The 26512-nt window shown below is 44.0% G+C and overlaps 1 protein-coding gene and 1 long non-coding RNA gene across 3 annotated transcripts; one reads left to right on the top strand and one right to left on the bottom strand.

The window, feature by feature from the left end:
• Positions 1–2818: 2818 nt before the first annotated feature.
• On the bottom strand, positions 2819–20128 carry LOC139266873 (uncharacterized). 2 transcript variants are annotated; one of them, XR_011593792.1, is made up of 3 exons: positions 19576–20128; positions 4167–4315; positions 2819–3304 (listed from the first exon to the last, which is right to left on the bottom strand). It is a non-coding gene; the product is annotated as an uncharacterized lncRNA (long non-coding RNA). The 2 variants fall into 2 exon arrangements; XR_011593791.1 differs by having other exon boundaries at positions 20048–20124.
• On the top strand, positions 19627–25094 carry gpr63 (G protein-coupled receptor 63). The gene is made up of 3 exons (XM_070884481.1): positions 19627–20394; positions 20532–20623; positions 23547–25094. The coding sequence occupies exon 3, from the start codon at positions 23716–23718 to the stop codon at positions 24961–24963; it is 1248 nt and encodes a 415-aa protein (XP_070740582.1). The 5' UTR covers positions 19627–20394; positions 20532–20623; positions 23547–23715; the 3' UTR covers positions 24964–25094.
• Positions 25095–26512: the final 1418 nt, after the last annotated feature.

Raw genomic sequence — 26512 nt, 5'->3', positions numbered from 1 at the left:
GGCGTCGTCCGCGTACTGTAGCTCGACGACAGAGGTTGGGGTGGCCTTGGATCTGGCCTGAAGACGGTGAAAGTTGAACAGGTTCCCACTGGTCTGTAGTTTAGTTCCACTCCAACGGGGAGCTTGTTGACTGTGAGGTGGAGCATGGTGGCGAGGAAGATTGAGAAGAGGGCTGGGATGATGATGCAGCCCTGTATGACCCCAATCCGGACATGATTTGGGTCTGTGATGGATCCGTTGGTAAGGATCATGGTCTGCATGTCATCGTGGAGCAGGCGGAAGATGGTGACGAACATTTGGGGCCATCCGAAGCAGAGGAGGATGCTCTATAGATCCTCGTGGTTGACCGTGTCAAAGGCCTTTGTAAGATCGAAGAAGGCCATGTATAGGGGCTGGTGCTGTTCCCTGCATTTTTCCTGTAGCTGTCGCACTGCAAAGAGCTGTGTATACTCAGTTGTTGAGTATATTCAAGGTTGAGATTGATAGATTTTTGGACTCTAGGGGAATCAAGGGATGTGGGGATCGGGCAGGAAAGTGGAGTTGAGGTTAAGGATCAGCCATGATCTTATTGAATAGCGGTGCAGGCCCGAGAGGCCATATGACCTACTCCTGCTCCTATTTCTTATGTTATCATGTTTTTAGGAGGAGGTGAGGCAGTGACCACCAGAGCCCCTTTCTGACAGAGCTCTGACCAGTCTAGTGAAGAGCGCTTCAACTAAGCCAGCCCTCCCATTCCCCATTCACAAACAACCCCATAATCCTTACCTCTCTTCTTACAACCACCATCAGATTGCCATCTTTCACTCGGAACTTATTGGTCTTTCCTTCACTTCACGACAGATAAATACCAAAAGTAAATCCATATCTAAAAACAAATTTATCAAACAAATTGTGTCAACATTGACAAAAAAATGATTAATTACCCTTGTGGAAGCATGTGCCTGTGTTGCATGTTCCCTTTTCAATTATAGTGCTCGTATAAGTGTTTTCTCAGTTGCTACAGTATGGCAGGTAGAAGGCTGCTGAGCTTAAATTGAGGACATTTGAGATGGGTTTTGAGTATGACCTCGAGCAACTCTGGGCCTTGAGGGTCTGGCTGCAGACTGCAGCATCTCGGTGTGGGCTACAGCAGTCTGGGCCGACTGCTAGGGTGTCATCATAGATGGAATGGCTGACAGGTGAGCAGGCACATTGTCATCCTGAGAGAGGACAACAAGTGCTTCTCTCATGGAGCCATGGCCACTCTCCTGGGACTGCGCCTCAGCACCCATGGTGGGCTCCACTGTTGTAGTCATGGAGCTGACCCCTCTCCACTTTGGGCAGAATAGCTTACATGCTCTGCGTGAAGCACTGACACAAGTTCTGCGCAGGTCGCTGGCAAGCTGCCCAGTGCACCGAGCATTTTGTGGTGTATTTGCACCAGCTTTGTTCTGTAGAGTGGGCTCTCAAAATCAGCATCTCAGTCATCTGAAGCAGAGCTTGTTTATGATCTCGCCTCTTACGAGCTGGCACCTGTTGTGTTTTATGCGCCTGCCCTAGCTCGTGCACGGTGGTACCCGATGTATCACATGAGAACCCCTCACCCAATCTTCCCTCTAAATTACAGGTGGTGTCAGTCTTTGAGCTGGTGCTTTCCAGGGTCAGATCGGGAGATGGTTACATCTTTGGGAATGCTGCTTTCCTCTCCCTGAAGAGGCACAGGGCCCTGACATTCTCAGCACCTCAAATAAAAGAGTGAAGGGAGAGCAGAGGGAGATGAGTGGCTACTGAAAGCACTACAGTTTGACATGCAGAGCTTGTAGGGCAAGAGAAGTAAGAAGGGAAAAAGAGGGTATGGTCTGAAGAAGCCCTGAGAGTGTCAGTACCAGCCCACCAGTTTGTAAGTAGAACAGGTAAGGAACAGTAAGAAATGCCCGAGGAGAGCTGGGGGTAGAACCTCACCTCCATTGAAAACGGGTGGCACCTACCATTTTTCCTGTGTTTTCACCGCTGCGGTGGCTTCTTGTGCAAAATTCAGCTCTTTGTCCTTTTTTTCCAGCAGAGTGGAAGTCGCTCATAGTGGGAGCGGAGAGCAGAAGGCTGATCACAAGGGGGGAGGGTGGAAGTCGGGGGGCGCTGATTCCCACCGCTGTCAGTCATCAGCATAGCTGGCGCGCCATCACGTCTCTCCCCTCCGCTTAAAGGGGAGAGCCGCGGCGAGCTCTTCGATTATTTTAGTTCGATCCACGAGGTCACCAGGGAGGGTTTCGGCCGGGCCAGTGTCCTGGCACCCAAGAGAGGGTGCCAGGCTGCCTGTTGGCAGCCCGGCCGAACCCGTGGGGCATAATTGTTGGGCTGACCTGGTAGTCAGCCGACAAAAAAAATATAAGATGGTGGCCGCGGCAGTGCGCCCTCCCCTTTAATGGTGGTCGCACCGCCATTTTGCACACAGTGCACTGACAGAAAAAACCGTCGGGGGCACCGACCGGTGGCTGCAGGAATTGTTTGGTGAATTTTACTTGTGGTGTGAGAGATCGGTGGTGCGTGCTTTGATGACGCACTTAGGAGGATTTGGCAGCAGCGGAGTAGAAGTGGGGACCACCAGAAAAACCACCGAGGAGAATTTTGCGAGTGGCAGCCATTCGACACGGCCGCATAGCTGCCGCCTTCTGGCAGTAATGGGCCTTATCAGGAGGCTGAATTTCGGCCCCCTGGTCTCTTGGGCATGAACTGCGTCTTTAAATGTGAATACCGTAGCCTTAAACTGGGTGGGTAATGAATCACAAACTACACACCGTTATTTCTGCATATTTTTTTATAATAGAAGAGTGCATCAGGAAATGTATTCCATGTTTGATGTCTGTAGAAGACAAGTTCAATCAGTTATGGTGCAAGGTGTAATTGGAATTTGAAAAATACTTTTTTGGTTCTTCAGTTATCCGTTTGTCAGATCTGTTTTGTTTCTTGATTCTGAATAGTTAACTACAGAGTTATGGATCTGCCAAGTCTGTAAATAATATTTTATAACTGAACCCTAAGCAAAAAATGATTTTAGATTTTTTTAAAGCTTACAATCTCAGTGGCATCACTTCCTGTTTAAAATGTGGCAAAAGCTTTTATCTTCTAAAAATGTCAGATGAAGTCATTGACAGCACAAGACAAAGAGATCAATCAGGCTAAAAACATCATAATGCATATTTCAGATTGTGAATGTTATTTGTACAGTTGTATCATGCTTTAAGTGTTCACCAGCCAAGTGTCAAAACCATGGTGGGAGGATGTATTTGGAAGCTCAAATTCTTCAGTATGAAATCAAATATGTTGCCTGTGGGGATAAAACTTTAATCAAAAATCTTCAACAAAATCAGAATAAGTAGAAATTTCAGTTCAAGAACAATGCAGATGTATTTTGACTTGAGTGCTTCAATGTACACAATTTGCAACGATAAATATAATCACACGATGACTACGGATGAGGAAATTCATCCATTCGATTGGGCCTAAAAATAGTCCTCCCCAAACACTGCAGCCTCTAATTGTTAAATTATTCCAAGGTTTTCACTCCACGACTCTATCTGGAAGTTCATTCCATACTCTGATTATACTTTGTGAAGAAGTCCTTTCTAATATTGGGCTCAATTTCCCCCAATATTTGCTCTTTTTTTTTGGAGTAGGCTGGTTTTTCTGGCCTAACTTAAAAAATCCTCAGTTTCCCCAATTAATTTGCACCAGCGTAACTGACTTAGTTATGTTTTTTTTAGGTAACTTTTTTTTCTCAAAAGAGGGCATTACCAGCCACCTACGCCAGTTCTAGCCATCTAGGCAACTTTGGCCAGCTAATAGTCACTCCATTTCTACTTCGGCCAGCGTATTTGGCCACTTGAGAAAACCCTTGCGGAGAGTTAAAGAAATTGGTGCAGGTAAGTACATCGGAGGCCTGGGATAGGGGAAGGAAGCGGAGAGGACCTGGACTTGGACCAACCAAGCTTTAGCAATGTTAAATAAATCAATGCGGAGTGCATTTGCAAACAAAAACTACTAATGAGACATTGAAAAATAAAATCCATTCAATAGAAACACCACTTCTCAGAGGGAACAGACTTACAAAACCATCCTTCACACAATTAAAATAATCAAGAAATAATCATTACCGCAATTCTATAAGAAATAAAAAATTGAAGCCGTACCTTCAGCATCAAACTCCAATTCACCTTTCTGCACTTGGCCCGGGAAGGCAGCGTGCTGGTGCAGGAGGCCACTCGGCCTGGGCTAGGGGTGGGAGGGAGCGAACTGGCCGGCATCGGGACCACAGAGCAGCGGCAAGTCAACGTAGAGGCTGGGGGGAGGGAGCATACAGGCGCTCAAACAACCCAGTAAACAATAGCATGCCATACAGCCCCTTTAACAACAATGAGGCCATTTCAACGCAGTCCCTGAACTATTTCCTCAGCTGTGGTATTTTGAACAAACAACCTTCAGTCTCTTAACAATATGGTGATTGCAGCGTTTCACTGTACTGATGGCATGACCTGTTGCAGCGCAGTTTGTAGGCTGGGAGCTCGACACTAGTGAACGCACCGCTCTGGCAGGTTCGCCACTTCAAAGGCAGCTTGAACGCAGCCTTTCACTCAAGGGTCATGCTGAACTGCCACCGCGCAAATACCCCAGCACATTTTTCCGGTGCAGACCGCAGGCTCCACCCCTGAGGCGACTGGCCACGCTGTGCGGGTCCAGAGTAAAGGCCAAACCGACAAAAGTCCGAAGATTTTTTTCTGGAGCATCTACAGGCCTAATGAAGAGTGGCGCAACTGGGGCAAATACGCTAAAAAAACGAGCTCGGGGAAAATTGAACCCATTCGTGCTAAATTTGCCTTTTACCAGTTCGAAACTCTTGCAATTCAATTTTAAGTCATTTTGCGAGCTACCTTTTCCATGCAATTTATTGCGCATCTTTATCAGACTGTCTTCAGACACCTCTTTTTGAGGCTGAAAAGCCCAGGTTTGTCCTGTTTTTCCTCTACTCAGAACTTTGACACTGGGGATCAGTCATTTGGCTCTGGAATTGCTATTACTTATTAAAACAGCAACACGACTAAATGATGCTGCAGTTGGTATACTTATGATTGGATATGTATCAAATTTTATAAATGTTATTTCGACATACAAATGTCATTGTAAAGGACTCATTGGGTATGACAGAAATATTAAATGAGTACTTTGCATCGTTCTTCACTCTTGAAGATGATTAATAGAATTTAATAATGTTACTAACAAAACTAGTAATAACACAGATGAGCATGTCATTTTAGAAAGAATTAAGAACTTGAAAATAGAGCAGCTGGGCCAGATAATATCTACCCGAGGGTCCTTGGAGAGATGGGGCATGAGCTGTGCGAGCCCCTAGCCTCTATTTTTAATAGCTCCCTGCATCTTGGAATGTTCCTTGTAGACTGGAAGAAAGCTGATGTAGTTCCCATCTTTAAAAAAAGGTGACAAGACAGACCTGCGTAAATCATCATCATCATCATCATAGGCGGTCCCTCAAAATGAGGATGACTTGCTTCCACGCCAAAAAAAATAGGATGAGTTCACAGGTGTTTCGAATGAAGAATCCGAACTATATCCCCAAGGGTGGAAGATGCCTGTGCATTGTTTTTTTTTACACTTGCCAACACACAGGCTTGCCAGTGGCAAAGATTACCCAAGACAACTGGAGACCTGCTCTGCAGCACAGACCTAGTGCACACACATATTGTCGTGTGGGCTGGCCCCTGGCACCGAACTCATGCCTCCCCTGGACCCCGATCACATCCCTCCACAGTCCTGCGTAAATATAGGCCCATTGGTTTGACATCAGTAATGGGTAAGATGTTTAAAGGACTCATTGGGAATGCAACATATGAATGCTTGGATTGAGAAGGACATATTATGAACATCCAACTTGGCTTCATGTTGAAGTTGAAGACACAAAAAGCATACCAAAAATAGTAGGGAACCAAGGGGCTAACAGAGTGAGGAACTTAAAGTAGTTCATATCAGGAGAGAAAAAATACTTGAGAAACTAATGTGACTAAAAGCCGACAAATCCTCTGGACCTGATGGCCTATATCCTAGGGTTCTAAAAGGTGTGACTGCAGAGATAGTGAATGCATTGGTTGTTATCTTCCAAAATTCCCTAGATTCTAGAACGGTCCCAGTGGGTTGGAAGGTGGCAAATGTAACCCCGCTAATCAAGAAAAGAGGGAGAAAGAAAACAGAGAACTACAGGCCAATTAACCTGACATCAGTTGTTGGGAAAAGGCTGGAATTGATTATTAAGGAAGTAGTAACAGGACATTTAGAAAAGCATAACAGGATTAGGCAGAGCCAACATGGTTTTATGAAAGGGAAATTGTGTTTTACAAATTTTATTAGAATTTTTTGAGGATGTAACTAGCAGGGTAGATAAAGGAGAACCAGTAGATGGATTTCCAAAAGGCATTTGATAAGGTGCCACATATTTGGATTTCCAAAAGGCATTTGATAAGGTGCCACATAAAAGATCATTACACCTTTTTCATCTCTCCCAGGAGATCACATAGTTTTGGGTGGGGTGGAGGGTAAATAGTGTGCTGCACTAGGTATTGCACTTGTGTGGAGGACCAGAGGGTCTTTACCTGTCTATCATTGTTCATATGTTTTTACTTATCAAATAGAATTATTACTTTTTCTAACATCTTTGGTCTGTTTGAATTTTTTCTGTTTTGAAAAGTACAATTAATTATTAAGTGTGAGTGGAATAAATTTTGCATACAACTCCTGGATCTTGGTTATTGATTGCACAACTTCCTATCTCTGCTACAGCTGGTGGGCACCATTCTGTGCACCGTAATCAAAAGGTGGAGTGCTGGTTTTTCGAAGCTTACTCGCTCTCAATACGTTTCTTCTCCCTCTGTGAGCTCTCCCATTACCTTTCCATTACTCGCGGGTGTTATTATAATTCCTTCTCTCCATAGCTATGTTGTGACTTGATTTTGCTGTACAATTTTTTTTTAATAACCTTTTAGCTTTCCTGTTCAGATTTCAGTTTGGTTTTCTCAGCCACATTATTCAAAAAGTGAAGGGAACTCAGATACCAGGTTTGACATGTGTTGCACTCTGCCCCCTCCCCTCCCCCTCCCCCCCCCCCCCCCCCAATGCAGAACAGTTCTTGGGAATTGTAGTCTTGTTGGGGAGGGGCATTGGCTGTGTTGCGAGGTCTTTGGGCTGGATTTTTGGCTTTTTGCGATTTTGCCCGATTCTGGTCGCAAATCGCGGCGAAATCAAATATTTAGAGCCGGGTTAGCGTTCGCGCCAGAACGTGAAACATTCGCCAAATGTAAGTTCACGAGGAGCGTTTGCGCTAACTCCGGCATTGCACCACAGAATTTGTGCGCCGGAGCTGAAAGTTCTGGCCCTAAAAAATAAATCAGCCGTTCTGCGCATGCTCAAATTTTTTTTTCTTCCCACACTTCTGGTCTGCAGTCCGATCACAAACGCTAATGCAGGACGTGGCCGCGTGCACACGCAGTACACCCAGGGCTGAATCAGCTATTTAAAAATGTGATTTTCATCTTGGAGGAGGAGGATTGTAGACAGCATGCCAGGCGATTTAGCCAAGAGGCTAACAAAGCTCTCGTGGGGGCTGTAGAGAGAAGATGGCAGGAGTTATATTGGAGGGGTGGATCTAGACCCCTGCCAGCCATTTTTAATCGAATATGGACGGAAATCGCCATGAAGGTCTCTGTCTCAGACACACTGGCCAAGATTGCTGAAAAAAGTTCAATGATTTTTGTAGGGTCATTAGAGTGAGTACAATTTTTATTAATGCACTCTTTCATAACTTCAATTATCAATCTGACACACGATTTGTTTTTGTGCTGTTGCTGTCTCTTAGCACTCTGTGGGATGCCTCCTAAAATGCACGACACATAGGTTGGCTTAATTCGGCACCCTATTTGTCACGAATGATCTTTACACATTATTAAGATTGCTTTCTGAGATCTCATAAGATATTTCCACACTTTGATGTCCTCCTGATGAACCACATGCAATTTCCAAGGCCATTAAACAGAGGACTTTATTACATTCAGACAGTATAGTATAAGTGCTTTGGTGGCTATCTGTGTGTGCCACAAGAACAGATGGACCCTCTCGTAACCATTCCCATTTTCATCTTTGCAGGCAAAGAAGTCCCATAACCACCACAAGCAGGTGCGGACAGGTGGCGGTCCGCCTCACGCCCTGCCACTCACTGACCTTGAGGAGTGAGTGACAGACCTCATCGACATCTCGGGTCAGGCAACTGCCACTGGGGGTGCTGAACCCGCTTGGATACTGAGGGTAAGCCCTGCACACTCCTTGGGCTGGGTTGGGGCAATGTGATGCAGTGTCTGTGGACTATGGTTGGGCAATGTGATGCAGTGTCTGTGGACTATGGTTGGGCAATGTGATGCAGTGTCTCTGGACTAGATATAATGGAGTAGCGGCAATTCTTCAAATGAGCCTGTGCTATGTGACCTTCCTCATGTCGCCCTGCCCCCTGCCTGCTGCTAACCACTTGTCTGTTGCTTTCTACTTCCAGATGACCAACCACAACCGCAGCATCCATCAAATCAACCATCAACGTCAGGCCATTATGAGCAGCGGGAAGAAGACGAGTTCAGAGATCAGCCGACTCCAGGGCAGATGCAATCTACTCCTCATTTACCACCAGCAATCACCTCATCCGAGGACGATGATGTAGCTTTCTTGGGATTTGAGACGCCTGGGACTAGTGGCGTGTAGCAACGCAGTTCTGAGGTCGAATCCAGTATGCCATCTCTCCGGAGGGTGAGTCGGCAAATTTGGACTGCTGACAGACAGGCAGACGTGAGACTGTCCAGGGAGGGCTTCTAGCTCACCCGTCAACTCCTTGATGTCTTGGTTCGGATTCCTGTGAGCATCGAGAGTCTCACAGCGTCCATTACGGAGGTAGGGTCGCAGATTGTCGGTGCGAGCCGTGAAACCTGCGAGGCCATCAGTGCCCACACGAGGCTGGTGGCCTCCACCAGTGACACTGGAGTCCCGGAGAGTGTGGCGGGCAGCCTTTCCAAATATGGTGCATCACAGGCACAAACTCTGCTTCAGCTTGGGCAGGTGATGCAGTCCATAAACCCTTCCACCATACTATCTGCATTCCCCAGTATCACACCCAGACCCACACCACCTGTGACTGTCGACGTCGATGAAGAGACTCGCCAGTTAGAAGCCGGGCCTTCCACACCACGAGCTGGTCCAGTGCGTCCCCAGACGGTGTCTCCAATGTCTCCCCCCCCCACCCCCCACCCCCCACCCCCACCCCACCAACACAGCAGCCCCCTGGCAGCCTTACTGCTCGCCATCTTGGTACCACTTTGGGTATGAGCAGCAGGCGAGGGATGGGGGTAGGGAGGGGGGGCGCAAAGAGCCAGTGATAAAAGATAGTGGGGCAGGGGTTGCTGCATTATTTTCTGCATTCTGTTGTTTATAATGTTGTTGAATAATCACACTGCTGGATGTCGATAATTTATGTCATTTTATTAAAGTTTCAAAATTAAGTTAACAAAGTGTAAACTTTTATAAATGTTTCATAAATTCTTTTGTTCACCTTAACCATTCCTGTGTAGTGTCTCATTTGCAGAATAAGAGGGGGAATAGTCAACATGATGGGATAGAGTGGCCAGGCAAAGATCAAACGTGCCGTTCACTCTTCAAGCAAAGCATTCAATTATGAGCTGCTGACGTAAGGCTTTTGCAGCGGCAAAATTTCCACGATGCCTCCCCTGTGGTTGTGATGGGGGTGGTGGTGGTATGGGTTGCTCGCCAGGCTCCTCTTCCTTGTCTTCCACCCCCCCCACCCCGCCTCCTCCTGAGGTGGTTCTACAATCCCCATTGGCAAATTTTGTCCCCTCATGATGGCTAAGTTGTGTAGCATGCAGCACAGCACAATGAACTCAGAGACCTGCTCAGGGGATTATTGTAGGCAACCTCAAGAGTGGTCCAGGCATCGGAAGTGCTGCTTGAGCACTCCAATTGTCTGTTTGACAATGTTGCATGTCTCATTATAGCGATGCTCGGCTTTTGTCTGAGGATATTGGAGGCGGATCATGAGCCAGGTGGCAAGGCCATAAACTTTGTCCCCCAGCATCCGGCTGTAGCCTTGTGGTTGTCGCTGGAACATGTGTCAGACACTGCTCTTATACAAGATGAAAGCATCATGGATGCTCCCTGAATATTGGGCACTGACTGCCATGGTCCGCTGAGTATAGTCGCAGACAATATGCACGTTCATGGAGTGGAATCCCTTTCGATTTCGGTAAACCTCTGGATTGTGTAAAGGTGCTCGCAGGGCGATGTGCGTACAGTCAAGGGCACTCTGAACCTTGGGCAAGCCGCAATCATCCAATACCTGCAGCCTTCTCATTTTAGGTATCCTTGGTCATTGGGAAGTTTATGAAATTTATGCGTACGTACACTGCAGTAGTCATCTGCCGAATACAGCAATGTGTATTGCGAGATGCAGCATATGTCCTCCGCTGATGCCTGAAAGGAGCCGGAGGCATAGAAGGCAAGTGCCGCAGTCACCTTCACCTCGACGAGCAGTGCAGTCCTGTTGCCACTGGTGGGCTGTAGGTCTGCCTGTATGAGTTAGCATATCTCTCTGACCACCTCTTTTCAGAAGCGCAGTCTTCTGACGCACTGTGCCTCAGAGAGCTGCAGGTATGAGCGATGTACCCTGCAAAGGGAATAAAGGGTTTTGGGTAGGGAAGTGGAGCTGAGTCCGTGACCAGACCAGCCATGATCGTATTAAATGGCGGAGCAGGCTCGGAGGGGCCAAATGGCCTACTCCTGCTCCTATTGTTTATGTTCTTATAAACTCGTACAGGGTAAGGCCTCCTCCCCATACGTCTGCGATCTCTTCGATTACATTGAAAATTATCATCAATAAGCCGCCTTCCAACTCGACATCATATAAATATAGTTGCCAGGATTAATGGCTGACATAGTATGGCCCCCATCTTTTAAAACAAACTATACACTCACAATGAAAACTATGCAGTAACGCAGCATTCCTCTCCCAATACTTTTAATCATTCAGAACTCCGACTTCTCCATTTTCAAGATAATGTCCGACTGGTTTTTGCTGGCGGGTTCCCGGGCGGACGCTAAATCGGGCGATATGCTCGAAAGTTCCGCCCAGGGCGCTAGTGTAGCGATGCACGACAATTCACATCATCCGCCGCAAAACCATTGCCGAAAATTCTGCCCGGGCGCAAAGTCCTGTTGCCTTGTTTCACGCCCAAAAATGTGTGTTTGCACCCCACCCGGGCACGAAATGGAGTGCAAATCAGCCGAAAATCCAGCCCTTTGTGTCGAGGTAGTCAGCTGGCTATCTGGCTGGGAACTGAGGAGAAATGGTGCAGCTAAAGTCCAGAATGTTTAGAGACTTGGCAGGGTGTGTCATGTTTGTGGAAGGAGGAGGGAATTTTTGAAGCCAAGTTTGTAGATCATTTATTTTTGTAAAATTTTACATTTAGGAATATGTAGTGGGCTGTAGTAATATCTTGATGGCTGTATCTTGGATTGCTGGTTTTTGCTCAGAAATTTTCACAATATGGTGTAAAAGAAAATTTGTGGAATATGATCATCATCATCATAGGCAGTCCCTCGAAATTGAGGATGAATTCCTTCCACTCTAAAAGTGAGTTCTTAGGTGACTGAACAGTCCAGTACGGGAACTACAGTCTCTGTCACAGGTGGGACAGACAGTTGTTGAAGGAAGGGTGGGTGGGACTGGTTTGCCGCATGTTCCTTCTGCTGCCTGTGCCTGTTTTCTGCATGCACTCGGCGATGAGACTCGAGGTGCTCAGCGCCCTCCCGGATGCACCACCTCCACCTAGGGCGGACTTTAGCCAGGGATTCCCAGGTGTCGGTGGGGATGTTGCATTTTATCAAGAAGACTTTGAGGGGGTCCTTAAAACATTTCCTCTGCCCACCTGGGGCTCGCTTGCCGTGTGGGAGTTCAGAGTACAGCACTTGCTTTGGGTGTCTTGTGTCAGGCATGTGAACAATGTGGCCCGCCCAACGGAGCTGATCGAGTGTGGTCAGTGCTTCGATACTGGGGAGGAAATGAAAATTGGGAAGAAAAGTTCTCAATACGATTGCTGAAAAATATTAAATCTATTGGAATGAAAAACCACCGAGACTTGCACTTAACCGTTGAGGAAGTAGAGCACTTACTGGGTGGATGTCAATAGTTCAGTGGTCATGAGTGGCAGACTTGTCATGAAAGTAAAAGCCCATGGGATGCAAGGCAAAGTAGCAAGTTGGATCCAAAATTGGCTCAGAGGCAGGAAGCAAAGGGTAATAGTTGATGGGTGTTTTTGTGACTGGAAGGATGTTTCCAGTGGGGTTCCGCAGGGCTCCATACTTGGTCCCTTATTTTTTGTGGTATATATGAATGATTTAGACTTGAATGTAGGGGGTATGATTTGGAATTTTTCAGATGATACAAAAATCGGCTTTGTGGTTGATGATGCAGAAAGCTGCGGACTGCAGGAAGATATCGATGGACTGGTCAGGTGGACAGAACAGTGGCAAATGAAATTCAATCCGGAGAAGTGTGAGGTAATGCATTTGGGGAGGGCTAACAGGATAAGGAAATGCACAATAAATGGTAGAACATTGAGAAGTATGGAGGAACAAAGGGACCTTGGAGTGCATATCCACAGATCCCTGAAGGGAACAGGACAGGTAGATAAGCTGGTTAAGAAGGCATTTGGGATACTTGCCTTTATTAGCCGAGGCATAGAATATGAGAACGGGGAGGTTATGCTTGAACTGTATAAAAGACTAGTTAGGCCACGGCTAGAGTACTGCATGCAGTTCTGGTCACCACATTACAGGAAAGATGTGATTGCACTAGAGAGGGTACAGAGGAGATTTACGAGGATGTGGCCTGGACTGGAGAATTTTAGCTATGAAGAAAGATTAGATAGGGTGTGTTTGTTTTCTTTGGAAGAGAGGCAGCTGAGGGGAGACCTAATTGAGGTGTATAAAATTATGAGGGGCCGAGATAAGAGTATATAGGAAGGACCTATTTCCCTTAGCAGATGTGTTAATAACTAGGGGTCATAGATTTGAAGTAATTGGTAGAAGGTTTAGAGGGGATTTGAGAATTTATTTCACCCAGAGGGTGGTGGGGGTCTGGAACTCACTGCCTGAAGGGGTGGTAGAGGCAGAAAACCTGATAGCATTTTAAAAGAACTTGGATATGCACTTGAATTGTCGTAACCTACAGGGCGACAGACCAAGAGCTGGAAAGTGGGATGAGGCTGGCACGGACACGATAGGCTGAATGGCTTTCAGTGCTGTAAAACTTTTATGATTCTATGACATAGATGGCATACAGAGCAGACACTAAATAAATTACTATAAAGTTGCTCTGAAACAAGACTATGTAAGGACACTGGGTTCAGAATCCTTAACCCACTTTAACTCCTCACCAAGGAACCTTCTGGGGTTTACCTAGCTGAGGTCTAGGACGGGGTAATGCCCAAGTCAGTTTGCTGAGCTGCCTTACATCACCCAGTTTGGAGTTCACCATACCACCCTGCAGTCTACCACTACTGAGTGAATTTATGAACCCTTTTTTGGAAGTATAGTGGATAGTGATAGACTTCAAGAGGACATAGACAGGCTGGTGGAATGGGCGTACATGTGGAAAATGAAATTTAATGCAGAAAAGTGCAAGGTGATACTTTTGGTAGGAAGAATGAGGAGAGGCAATATAAACGAAAGGGTACAATTCTAAAGGGGGTGCATGAACAGAGAGAACTGGGCGTATATGTGCACAAATTGTTGAAGGTGGCAGGGTAGGTTGAGAACACAGTTAAAAAAACATACGGGATTCTGGGCTTCATAAATAGAGGCATTGGGCTAGATTTATGCCAAAATTACCGTTTTTGCTGTGCTACCATTTTTAGGCTCGCTTTTCGGCCTTTGGCTCATCGGTAAAAATCAGTATTGCACGAGGATTTGTGGCACAAACCGCGAATTTCGGCAACTTTAGTCCGTGGCCAATAGTGTTGGGGGGATAAAGAAAAAAAATGGCAAAAAGCATTCACAAAACCCTTAACTAGTAAATCGCTGAAAAAGAATTAAAAATTAAAAGGTTTCATTTACCTTTCATACTTACTGCTGCTGGCAGGGTATTCTGGGCGCAAAAATCGATCGCAATTTACGGTGTTGCACGTTGGCGCTCCTCTCCCCAACAGTACGGGGAAGGGCCACCACAACAAGGTACCCCGAAGATCCCACCAACCGGGTTTTCGCCGCGAAGAGTCAAATTGTGGCGAAAACTCGGTTGCAAAGTCATCGAAAATTTAGCCCCTAGAGTATAAAAGCAAGGAAGTTGTGATGAACCTTTATAAAACACTAGTTCGGCCTCAACTGAATTTTGTGTCCAATTCTGGACACTGCACTTTCGGAAGGATGTGAAGGCCTTAGAGAGAGTGCAGAAAAGATTTGCAAGAATTGTTCCAGGAATGAGGAACTTGAGTCATGTAGATAGACTGGAGAAGCTGGGGTTGTTCTCCTTAGAGCAGAGAAGGTTGAGAGGAGATTTGATAGAGGTGTTCAAAATCAGGAGGAGTCAAGACAAAGTAGATAGAGAGAAACTGTTCCCATTGGTGGAAGGGTCAAAAACCAGAGGACACAGATTTAAGATGATTGGTAGAAAAACCAAAGGCGACATGAGGAAAAACCTTTTTATGCAGTGAGTGGTAAGGATTCACTGCCTGAAAGGGTGGTAGAGGCAGATTCTATCATGGCTTTTAAAAGGGAGTTGGATAAGTACCTGAAGGAAAAAAACTTAGCAGGGCTGCGGGGAAAGTGCGGGGTGTGGAACTAGCTGAAGTGCTCTTGCAGAGAGCTGGCACAGGCTCGATGGGCCGAATGGCCTCCTTCTGTGCTAGAACATAAGAACATAAGAATTAGGAACAGGAGTAGGCCATCTAGCCCCTCGAGCCTGCTCCGCCATTCAACAAGATCATGGCAGATCTGGCCGTGGACTCAGCTCCACTTACCCGCCCGCTCCAAGAAACCCTTAATTCCCTTATTGGTTAAAAATCTATCTATCTGTGACTTGAATACATTGAATGAGCTAGCCTTAACTGCTTCCTTGGGCAGAGAATTCCACAGATTCACAACCCTCTGGGAGAAGAAATTCCTTCTCAACTCGGTTTTAAATTGGCTCCCCCGTATTTTGAGGCTGTGCCCCCTAGTTCTAGTTTCCCCGACAAGCCTCTATCTTGTCTATCCCTTTCATTATTTTAAATGTTTCTATAAGATCACCCCTCATCCTTCTGAACTCCAACGAGTAAAGACCCAGTCTACTCAATCTATTATCATAAGGTAACCCCCTCATCACCGGAATCAGCCTCGTGAATCATCTCTGTACCCCCTCCAAAGCTAGTATATCCTTCCTGAAGTATGGTGACCAAAACTGCACGCAGTACTCCAGGTGCGGCCTCACCAATACCCTGTACAGTTGCAGAAGGACCTCCCTGCTTTTGTACTCCATCCCTCTCGCAATGAAGGCCAACATTCCATTCGCCTTCCTGATTACCTGCTCCACCTGTAAACTAACTTTTTGGGATTGAGTTTCATGCACAAGGACCCCCAGGTCCCTCTGCACCGCAGCATGTTGTAATTTCTCCCCATTCAAATAATATTCCCTTTTACTGTTTTTTTTTCCCAAGGTGGATGACCTCACACTTTCCGACATTGTATTCCATCTGCCAAACCTTAGCCCATTCGCTTAACCTATTTAAATCTCTTTGCAGCCTTTCTGTGTCCTCTACACAACCTGCTTTCCCACTAATCTTTGTGTCATCTGCAAATTTTGTTACATTACACTCTGTCCTCTCTTCCAGGTCATCTATGTATATTGTTAACAGTTGTGGTCCCAGCACCGATCCCTGTGGCACACCACTAACCACCGATTTCCAACCCGAAAAGGACCCATTTATCCCGACTCTCTGCTTTCTGTTCACCAGCCAATTCTCTATCCATGCTAATACATTTCCTCTGACTCGCGTACCTTTATCTTCTGCAGTAACCTTTTGTGTGGCACCTTATCGAATGCCTTTTGAAAATCTAAATACACCACATCCATCGGTACACCTCTATCCACCATGCTTGTTATATCCTCAAAGAATTCCAGTAAATTAGTTAAACATGATTTCCCCTTCATGAATCCATGTTGCGTCTGCTTGATTGCACTATTCCTATCTAGATGTCCCGCTATTTCTTCCTTAATGATAGTTTCAAGCATTTTCCCCACTACAGATGTTAAACTAACCGGCCTATAGTTACCTGCCTTTTGCCTGCCCCCTTTTTTTAAACAGAAGCGTTACATTAGCTGCTTTCCAATCCGCTGGTACCTCCCCAGAGTCCAGAGAATTTTGGTAGATCATAACGAATGCATCTGCTATAACTTCTGCCATCTCTTTTAATACCCTGGGATGCATTTCATCAGGACCAGGTGACTTGTCTACCTTGAGTCCCATTAGCCTGTCCAGCACTACCCCGCTAGTGATAGTGATTGTCTCAAGGTCCTCCCTTCCCACATTCCAGTGACCAGCAATTTGTGGCATGGTTTTTGTGTCTTCCAATGTGAAGACCGAAGCAAAATAATTGTTTAAGGTCTCAGCCATTTCCACATTTCCCATTATTAAATCCCCCTTCTCATCTTCTAAGGGACCAACATTTACTTTAGTCACTCTTTTCCGTTTTATATATCTGTAAAAGCTTTTACTATCCGTTTTTATGTTTTGCGCAAGTTTACCTTCGTTATCTATCTTTCCTTTCTTTATTGCTTTCTTAGTCATTCTTTGCTGTCGTTTAAAATTTTCCCAATCTTCTATTTTCCCACTAACCTTGGCCACCTTATACGCATTTGTTTTTAATTTGATACTCTCCTTTATTTCCTTGGTTATCCACGGCTGGTTATCCCTTCTCTTACCGCCCTTCTTTTTCACTGGAATATATTTTTGTTGAGCACTATGAAAGAGCTCCTTAAAAGTCCTCCACTGTTCCTCAATTGTGCCACCGTTTAGTCTATGTTTCCAGTCTACTTTCGCCAACTCTGCCCTCATCCCACTGTAGTCCCCTTTGTTTAAGCATAGTATGCTCGTTTGAGACACTACTTCCTCATCCTCAATCTGTATTACAAATTCAACCATACTGTGATCACTCATTCCGAGAGGATCTTTTACTAGGAGATTGTTTATTATTCCTGTCTCATTACACAGGACCAGATCTAAGATAGCTTGCTCCCTTGTAGGTTCTGTAACATACTGTTCTAAGAAACAATCCCGTATGCATTCTCTGAATTCCTCTTCCAGGCTACCCCGTGCGATTTGATTTGACTAATCGATATGTAGGTTAAAATCCCCCATTATTACTGCCGTTCCTTTTTCACATGCCTCCATTATTCCCTTGATTATTGCCCTCCCCACCATGAAGTTATTATTTGGGGGCCTATAAACTATGCCCACCAGTGACTTTTTCCCCTTACTATCTCTAATCTCCACCCACAATGATTCAACATTTTGTTCATTAGAGCCAATATCGTCTCTCACAACTGCCCTGATATCATCCTTTATTAACAGAGCTACCCCGCCTCCTTTCCCTTCTTGTCTATCTTTCCGAATCGTCAGATACCACTGTATGTTTAATTCCCAGTCTTGGCCACCCTGCAACCACGTTTCTGTAATGGCCACCAAATCATACCCATTTGTAATGATTTGTGCCGTCAACTCGTTTACTTTATTTTGAATGGTGCATGCGTTTAGGTAGAGTGTTTTAATGCTAGTTTTTAAACCATGATTTTTAGTTTTGACCCCTCCTGCAGCCCCTTTATATTCAGTGGCCCTTTTTGTTTTTTGCCTTGGGTTTCTCTGTCCTCCACTTTTACTCATCTCCTTTCTGTCTTTTGCTTTTGTGTCCTTTTTGTTTCCCTCTGTCTCCCTGCATTGGTTCCCATCTCCCTGCCATATTAGTTTAACTCCTCCCCAACAGCACTAGCAAACACTCCCCCTAGGACATTGGTTCCGGTCCTGCCCAGGTGCAGACCGTTCGGTTTGTACTGGTCCCACCTCCCCCAGAACCAGTTCCAATGCCCCAGGAATTAAAATCCCTCCCTGTTGCACCTCTGCTCAAGCCACGTATTCATCTGAGCTATCCTGCGATTCCTACTCTGACTAGCACGTGGCACTGGTAGCAATCCTGAGATTACTACTTTTGAGGTCCTACGTTTTAATTTAGCTCCTAGCTCCTTAAATTCGTCTTGTCAGACCTCATCCCTTTTTTTACCTATATCGTTGGTAACTATTCTATGATTCTTGCCAAAAGATCTCGGAAGAAATTGGATGACAGGACAGGCACTAATAACTTAATTTCAAAATCACAATCATCACTACTCAAACTAAACATGTAGCATACAACAATTTATAGATTTCAATTGTTATAGATGGGTCACCTAGCAATTTGAATAACACATAATTGATACACAGTTACTTAACAAAATGCATACCCTGAATTGCCTTTACAATCTCGGTTATCGCTGTAATTCAGCATTAACTGGATCATTGATTATCAAATTATAATGGAGATCAGGGCCTGAGACTACAGCAAGTTGGTGAGACTATGGGCTCAATTTTGGCCAGGAGTTGCTCCATTTTTTTTTTTGGAGTAACTTAGTTTTTCTGGCGTAACTTAAAAATTCCCATTTTCCACAATCAATTTGCACCAGTGTAAGTGAGTTAGTTACGATTTTTTTGTTTTGTTTTTTTTTCTCACAAAAGGGGGCGTTACCAGCCACCTGCGCCAGTTCTGCCCATTTAGGTAACTTTGGCCAGCTAATAATTACTCCAAACCTACTTAGGCCAGCGTATGTGGCCACGTCAGAAAACCCTTGCGGAGAGTTAAGAAATCGGCGCAGGTAGGTACATCGGAGGCCATTCGGCCTGGGATAGGGGTGGGAAGGGAAGTGGAGACGACCTGCACCTAAAGCACCAAGACTTACAAAGCACAAAACCTTGGAAACAAAAAGTAATAAGATTCAATAACATAAAAAATTGAAGTAAGTCGGGAAGGCAGTGGGCCGGCCGGTTCAGGAGGCCACTCAGCCTGGGCTTGGGGCGGGCAGGAGAACTGATAGTGCTCCTGCCTGGATGATTTCTATCAGTTCTCCTGCCTTCCCCTAGCCCAGGCTGAGTGGCCTCATGGTGCGATCGATCTCTTAGAAATCCCACCGAGAGTCCACTCGGCAAAGGTTAGGGGCGGGCAGGCAGGAGTACTGATAAGTGCTCCTGCCTGGATGATTTCTGTCAGTTCTCCTACCCAGATGATTTCTGTCAATTCTCCTGCCCACCCACCCCTAACCTTGGCCAAGTAGCCAACCCGTGCGATTTCTAAAATTAAAGTGATTAAAGCTTCAAATCAAATGGAACTAAGCAGTCCATGCAATTGCCACTCCATACCCCTACTCACAACATTTGGCCACCATCGGGTCCCACACAGCGGCTGCAACAAGACACAGAGAGGCTGGGGGTGAGGAGCTACTGCGCATGTGCGGACACTCCACTGCAAATGTGCAGATGTCCCGGCCCTGTGTTCGCCGCAGGGGGATGCTGGCTCCAACCCCGACTCGACTGGCCACGCTGCGCGACCACAGGGAGGAGGCCGGACAGTGGCCAAAGTGGGAAGGAGATTTTTCGGCACACTTCTGAATGGAAAAAAGTGGCGCATCTCCGGTAAGTGTGCCGAAAAATGGGCTGGGCCAAAATTGAGCCCTATAAGAGTAAACTCTTTCGATAGCTGACAATTTAACAGCATTGGAAGTAAGGCTTCCAGAGTTGATATGACTATGGGCTGAAGTTTCCCCCTCCTTTTAAAAAAAAAACGCCGCATCTCACGGAGGTCTGCTGACTTCCTGGGAGAAAAAATACACCGAAAAGATAACCTGCAAATCTGGCCAATCCTCAGGGCGTCATCAGCCGCAGCGTGGCGAGTGAGAGGGGAGCGGAGCTATGGACCTGCTGGCTAGAGAGAGCCGGCAGGGGGTCCAGCATCGGTTTCAGTGCTGGCAGCATTGCGCATGCGCGATGGAGCGGTCGCGCATGTGCTATGGAGCGGTCGCGCATGCGCAATGGTCTATCAGATGCCAGCCCCCAGCGCCCCTCCCCCTCGCAGCCTGCTGAGTTGAGCATTCTCCTTCCCCCTCCCTTAGGATGCTGCGTTCTCTCTCCCTCCCCTATTCCAGGCCGAAGGGACTCCAGCACAGACAGCTGCTGCCAACTTTAGTTCAAGGTAAGATTTACTTTGGTTCTTTACTTGTTAATTTAATTATTTACTTCAGTTCTTTATTTTTTATTGAACGCTTATTACTTTTTGTGCTTTGTTTGATGCTTTAAATGTAGTTACTTGCGCCGATTCCTTAACTCTAGGTAAGGTTTTTCTGTGCGGACAGAAGTGGCAACATACGCTGGCCTAAGTTAGTTTGGAGCAACTATTTGCTGGCCAAACGCCTAAAACAAGGGTAAGTGGCTGGGAATGGCCCCCTTTGGAAAAAAATACTGAACTTAAAAAAAAAAAACTAACTCATTCATTTACACTGGCGCAAATTAAATGGCCAGAATTGCAACTAAAAAGATAGTCCAGAAAAAAAGGAGCAACTCCTCGGGAAATTTGGGCCCACAGTCCTTATGCATGGTTTGGTTGAATTGATAGGACAGCGGCATTAGCTTCTAGAAAGTCAAGCTTTTTCGTGACTGATTTTATGTTCCACTTAGTTCTGGCTGAATCCATCTTATGCACAAATGATGGTATCCACGAGCTTAACTCTAACCTTCCCTGATCTCAAACACTTGTACTGTTAAGCGCCACACTTATCCCTGGCTGTTGCGTCACACTTATCTCTGGTTGTGATGCCACACACTTTCATTTCTTCTCTGTCTTGGAAAAACATTGTACTTGTAAAAGTACTATTTTACATCTGCTTGAAAAATGTTGCTGCAGAAGAAGACAAAGTGAATCTTCCAATTATGAAGAAACTATATCTAATGAAGATAAAGAGAATATAACAAATACAAAGAGAACCTTCCAGTGTTCTAATTACCCCAGATAATATATCCTAAATTCAAGAAAAACCCCCTTCCATAACGTTGACCAATCTGGGTGACACGTGTCCAACCTCTTTTGGTGTCGGTCACTTCTAACAGTCTTGTAAAGATTCTGGAAGATGCCAAAATTAATGAAACACAGACTTTTTCAAACTTCCAGTCTGCCTTTTAACAACTAGACCAGATAAAGTGCAGCATACTTATACCCCACTAATGAGCTATTCCTGAGTTCAGCCTCAATGTTAGCTGTCTTATCATTAGTAAGGAATGTCCTGGTTAAAATCCTGAAGATGTTTATTTAATTAGTTTTGATTTTGATTTTCCAACAATCAGTTTAAGTATTGATTTCATATTGTATGGCCACTTTTAAGCTAAAACTCAATTTTGAGAACACAATTCAAGTGATTTACAGGGCATTTTACCTACAATTAAATGCCGATGATTAAAAGATTAAATATATACTATTAAAAAATATATATCATTAATTATTCAAATTTTTCTTCGGAATTAAAAAATGTATTTTCTCTTAATAATCCTACTGCAATTCAGATTTGATGCCAAATATGATGGTCTCAATAATTGTTGCTGGATTTATTGATTTTGTCTAAGTTCCTGTTTTTTGTTTTTTTTAAAAAGAATTTAACGTTCGTTTGCTAGTTGAGAAATAAGAAGTATCAGCACTGTAAAGATATCCATTTCAAACAGTTTCCTGTCATTCTTCAACCACAGTCGATAAAGGTTTAAACAATGAGACTAACTTTAACAGTTTTCAAATAAATAGGCAAGTTTTATTACAACAGCAAAGGTGTGCTTTGTATAGACTAATGTATGAGTCAGTGCAGTGAAGAGCATAATTATTCTAATCGTCTTTTATTACTCTAGTTTCTTTAAGGGATCAATAGATACCCTGGAGTGACAGTTACAATACCATTTTTGAAAGCACAGTTGATAAACAACTAAAGAAAATCCAAAAACCGCATGAAGCACCTTAAACTTGATCATTTATTATAAATCTATTTATTTAACATGAAGTAGTGCATTATAATGCTAATGTTGCTTTTTAGGATTCAATTTATGTTTGACCTACTGTAAACTTGCAACCTACAATTGAAAAGAGACAATCGGTTACAGTGGTCATCTCCAACTGGTGGACCTATCATTTGATGTGGTATGCTATGTGTGTGTTCATGCTGTGGTCAGTAATGTAGTGGTAATACATTCATGAATAATGGCAAGTTATGCCACTCATGTTTCTTTGGAGATGTTCTGATACCTGGTATTTGCCCAGTGAGGGATCAAATGTGTGCTTGTTCAGTTTACTGACCAACCATTGACTGCTCTCCTTGGGGGAAAGATAAATGAGTTTCTTTACAAGTTGACTTTCAAAATGAGACAGCTTGCATTAAGAGATTAAAACCAACGTTATCCTCTGTGGCAGACTCAGTAACCATTCAGCCAGGTCTCGGCACAAGGGCACTCTTGATCGACTAGCCATCTTGCCTCATTATCTGGGATCTTAATGTGTAAACGTGTTATTGGGAGCTGAGATTTCTTCCACTTGACTCCAGATAACGCTGCAAGCCAGTGCACTAACAGATGGTTTAGTCATGGCTGAACAAACAGCAGGAATCTTACCAGTGTTCAGTGTTGATGAGCTGTGTAGTCTTAGCCACTTGTACTCCAACAATGCTCCACATGCACCTGGAAATCTCTCAGCTTTGGCTCTTGACAGCTTTTTTAAAAGTTTGTGAGGGGTTTTGATGGACATGTGTGGGCTTCAAGTAAATTTGAGAAATCCACATGAACAGAATTTCTGTTTGTCTCTTATGGAGTAGACACTCTCCCTAGAACACAATCCATGATTTTCTGTCCCACCTTCCTGTTTCCCAGAATAAACAAAATAACATTAATTATGTAGTGTGCTTCTATTATGTTTATAACATTTTAATTCTCATTGTTGGTTGTGTGTATGATTTTTAAAAAATGTTAGTGATCAGTGTTTCCAGTATAACTGCATGATTAAATATGTCAACACAAGATAGATTTTGGCCTGTGAGCTGCTCTGACCAATACTATTTCCATCATCATTGTTTGTGGAGGAGGCAGAGTAAGTCTTTCTGCAGTGTTATATTTCCTGTCTAAATTCCTAATGACCATGCTGTTCTAATGCTTCAGAATTTTGTTAGGTTGCAGGTGATCATGACATCATGCACTGAGAAATTTGCTTTTAAACTTATTTAGGAATGTGAGTTTGCCAAAACAAACGTAACAAAGTATGAAACAAGAATATGCTTTCCAGACGTTCGGCGCATTGATGTTTTTTTCTGCTTTTTTTTCCAGATTGTGATACAATGGAATTCAATAATACTCTAGTCAGCAGTTGAGGGTAATTGTGCAGCTTCTGGAAGAACCTACTTATTTCAGCCAACATGTAACTGCCACTAATTGTACTTTATTCGATGATACAGGAGGATGCCATTACATTTAAGCCAGTGGTCTTAGTGTAATCATGGTTTATTCTCCACTTTTGACTGCACATGCAGGCACCTCAAATAGCACAATTGTCACTTATGAACATGCCTATTTCAACTCTACAGCACATCCTGTAATTCGCAATGAGATGGAACTGTCTGTTGCTGAAGGATCTGCCACGTATAAAACTACAGAAGGGAACTCCATGGAAAATAGCACAGCAATTCCCTCTCAGTCAGACTATGGGGGAATAGGCCTTCCTCTGCAGGTCCTCCTTTCTGCAGTCATGGTGGTAATAGCTTTCATTTCTTTCCTGGGAAACTTTATTGTCTGTCTCATGGTCTATCAGAAGGCAGCTATGCGGTCAGCCATTAACATTCTCCTGGCAAGTTTAGCCTTTGCAGACATGATGCTTGCAGTAATGAATATGCCTTTTGCCCTAATCACCATCAATACCACCCACTGGATCTTTGGAGATGTCTTTTGCAGGGTGTCTGCCATGTTTTTCTGGCTTTTTGTGATAGAAGGAGTAGTCATCTTGCTTATAATTAGCATTGATCGATTTCTCATTATAGTTCAACGTCAAGACAAACTGAACCCTTACCGTGCTAAGCTGCTTATTGCCATCTCTTGGGGTGTGTCATTTTGTATGGCCTTTCCACTTGCCGTTGGCAGCCCAAATCTGCCGGTGCCATCTCGTGCTCCGCAGTGTGTATTTGGGTATTCCACAGACCCTGGCTATCGGGCTTATGTTCTGTTAATAATAATTGTGTTCTTCTTCATCCCATTCATGCTGATGCTGTATTCTTTCATGGGTATCCTCAACACGGTCCGGCACAATGCAATTCGGATCCATAGCAGCTCGGATAGCATTTGTTTGGGCCAAGCAAGTAAACTTGGACTCATGAGCCTGCAGAGACCGTGCCAGCTAAGCATTGACATGAGCTTTAAAACACGTGCCTTCACCACCATCCTGATCCTGTTCATTGTCTTCACCTTCTGCTCGGCACCATTCACCACATATAGCCTTGTTTCTACATTCAACAAAAGTTTCTACCATAAAGTTAACTTCTTTGAGATAAGCACATGGCTCCTTTGGTTAAGCTACCTCAAATCTGCACTCAACCCATTAATTTACTATTGGAGGATTAAAAAATTCCGGGACACTTGCTTAGAGCTGATGCCAAAAACCTTTAGGTTCTTGCCTCAGCTGCCTGGACGTACCCGAAGGCGAATTCGTCCAAGCGCCATTTATGTTTGTGGAGAACATCGATCAGTTGTTTAAGATACAACACCCTACATTTAAAAAAAAAACAAACATTATTATATTCTTGAGACACTGCCATCACGTGACTGGCCAGTTGTTTTGTATAGAATTTTTTTCCCAAATTTTCTTTCTCCCCAAATATGCCTAATACCCCGTATACATTTAAATTAGTAATGTCGCTACATTCTCCGTAGCTGCAAATAATTGTTTAAAATTGTGAATGAATGTTTTTACAATGTAAATTTGAAAATATTGTGCAATTTGTATACTTTTTGAATACTTTGTAAACATCAGTCAGGCTCTGCTTCAAAGCTTGTGAATTGTTGTCCATTGGTTTGGTGCTGCTAACTTTAGTGAGAATGTGCAATTCTGTGTTTTGTGTTCTGACCGCTAAATGGAACTGACCTTTATTGATAATATGAATTAAGCACAATTGTCCTCTCAGGCTAACTGCAGATAAGAGTAATCACTGTATGTTGATTTATTATTTTTGTGGGGATGGGTGGGCGGGCGGTGGGGGAGGTCTGGAAAAAAACAAGAAATGCTCTGTTTATGGAGTATTTTAATGGCTGCAGTTTATTAGGTTCACTGCTGTGCAATTGAGAATTGATGCGGTAGTTGATAAAGCATTATTTTTACGTTGGTTTCCAGTGTAACTCATAAAAGGTAGATTTATTTTTGTTTATAATAGTAATCTTACATAGGTCAGATCGAATGAGTAGTTCCATTGCTAACATAAATGGTGCATGCAGGATACAAAAATATGTGTACACTCAGGGAACAATGAATTTGTTACTATGAATTAGTCAATGCAGGATTCTGGTGTGGGTTAACTTTGCTTAAATATTCTGTGGCTCTATACATTTGTGTAATCACCAGTAATGAATTTAAAGATAATTCTCATGAATATTCTCTCTTGAAAGCTGCGAAAGAAAATTATAGTTTAGAATATATTTTGTATTTAGATAAGAAGAGCAAAGAAGATTATTAGCGAGTATTTTACTGGACAGTTTTTAATTTATCTGCAGACATTTACCAAGTCTACCAAATTATGCTTGAAGCACCACTGTTTTAAATGATGCTAAACTATTTATCTGCCTTTGCTGTGTTTCAGAAACACAAATCACTTTGTGGGCAGCAAGGAATGATTGTCTTATAATTAAAAGTGAAGGCAGAGTTTTGGTAACCTTATTTGTATATCTGAAGTACTGAAATTAATCAAGTCTTTTTGATGTATTTTTAGTACTATTTATTGCATTTCTGTGAGGTTTGAGTTATTTCTTGTTACTTTTCACCACTTCTATTGATATAATTGTTTTGTGCCTGCACTTATGTATAAACGTAATGTTCCAAACTGATTTCTGATTGGTCCATGCTAACTATCTAGTACTATTGATTACGTGCTTAACAAGTATCAATTGGATCCAACTATCTTATCCCTCAACAAAAAGCAGCCATTAAGGAAAAAAACAAAAAGAAGATTTGCATTTATATCACCTTTCATGAACTCGGTACTTGCCAAAGCACTTTGCAGCCAATGAAGTATGTCTGAAGTATATTCGCTGTT

The sequence above is a fragment of the Pristiophorus japonicus genome, chromosome 7 (genome assembly GCF_044704955.1).
Source record: "Pristiophorus japonicus isolate sPriJap1 chromosome 7, sPriJap1.hap1, whole genome shotgun sequence".
NCBI classification, from domain to species: Eukaryota; Metazoa; Chordata; class Chondrichthyes; family Pristiophoridae; genus Pristiophorus; species Pristiophorus japonicus.
This window is presented reverse-complemented; position numbering and strand designations above follow the sequence as displayed.

Bases quoted from the DNA above. Each gene is read 5' to 3' on its own strand.
- gpr63 (XM_070884481.1), top strand. From the start codon at position 23,716: ATGGTTTATTCTCCACTTTTGACTGCACATGCAGGCACCTCAAATAGC.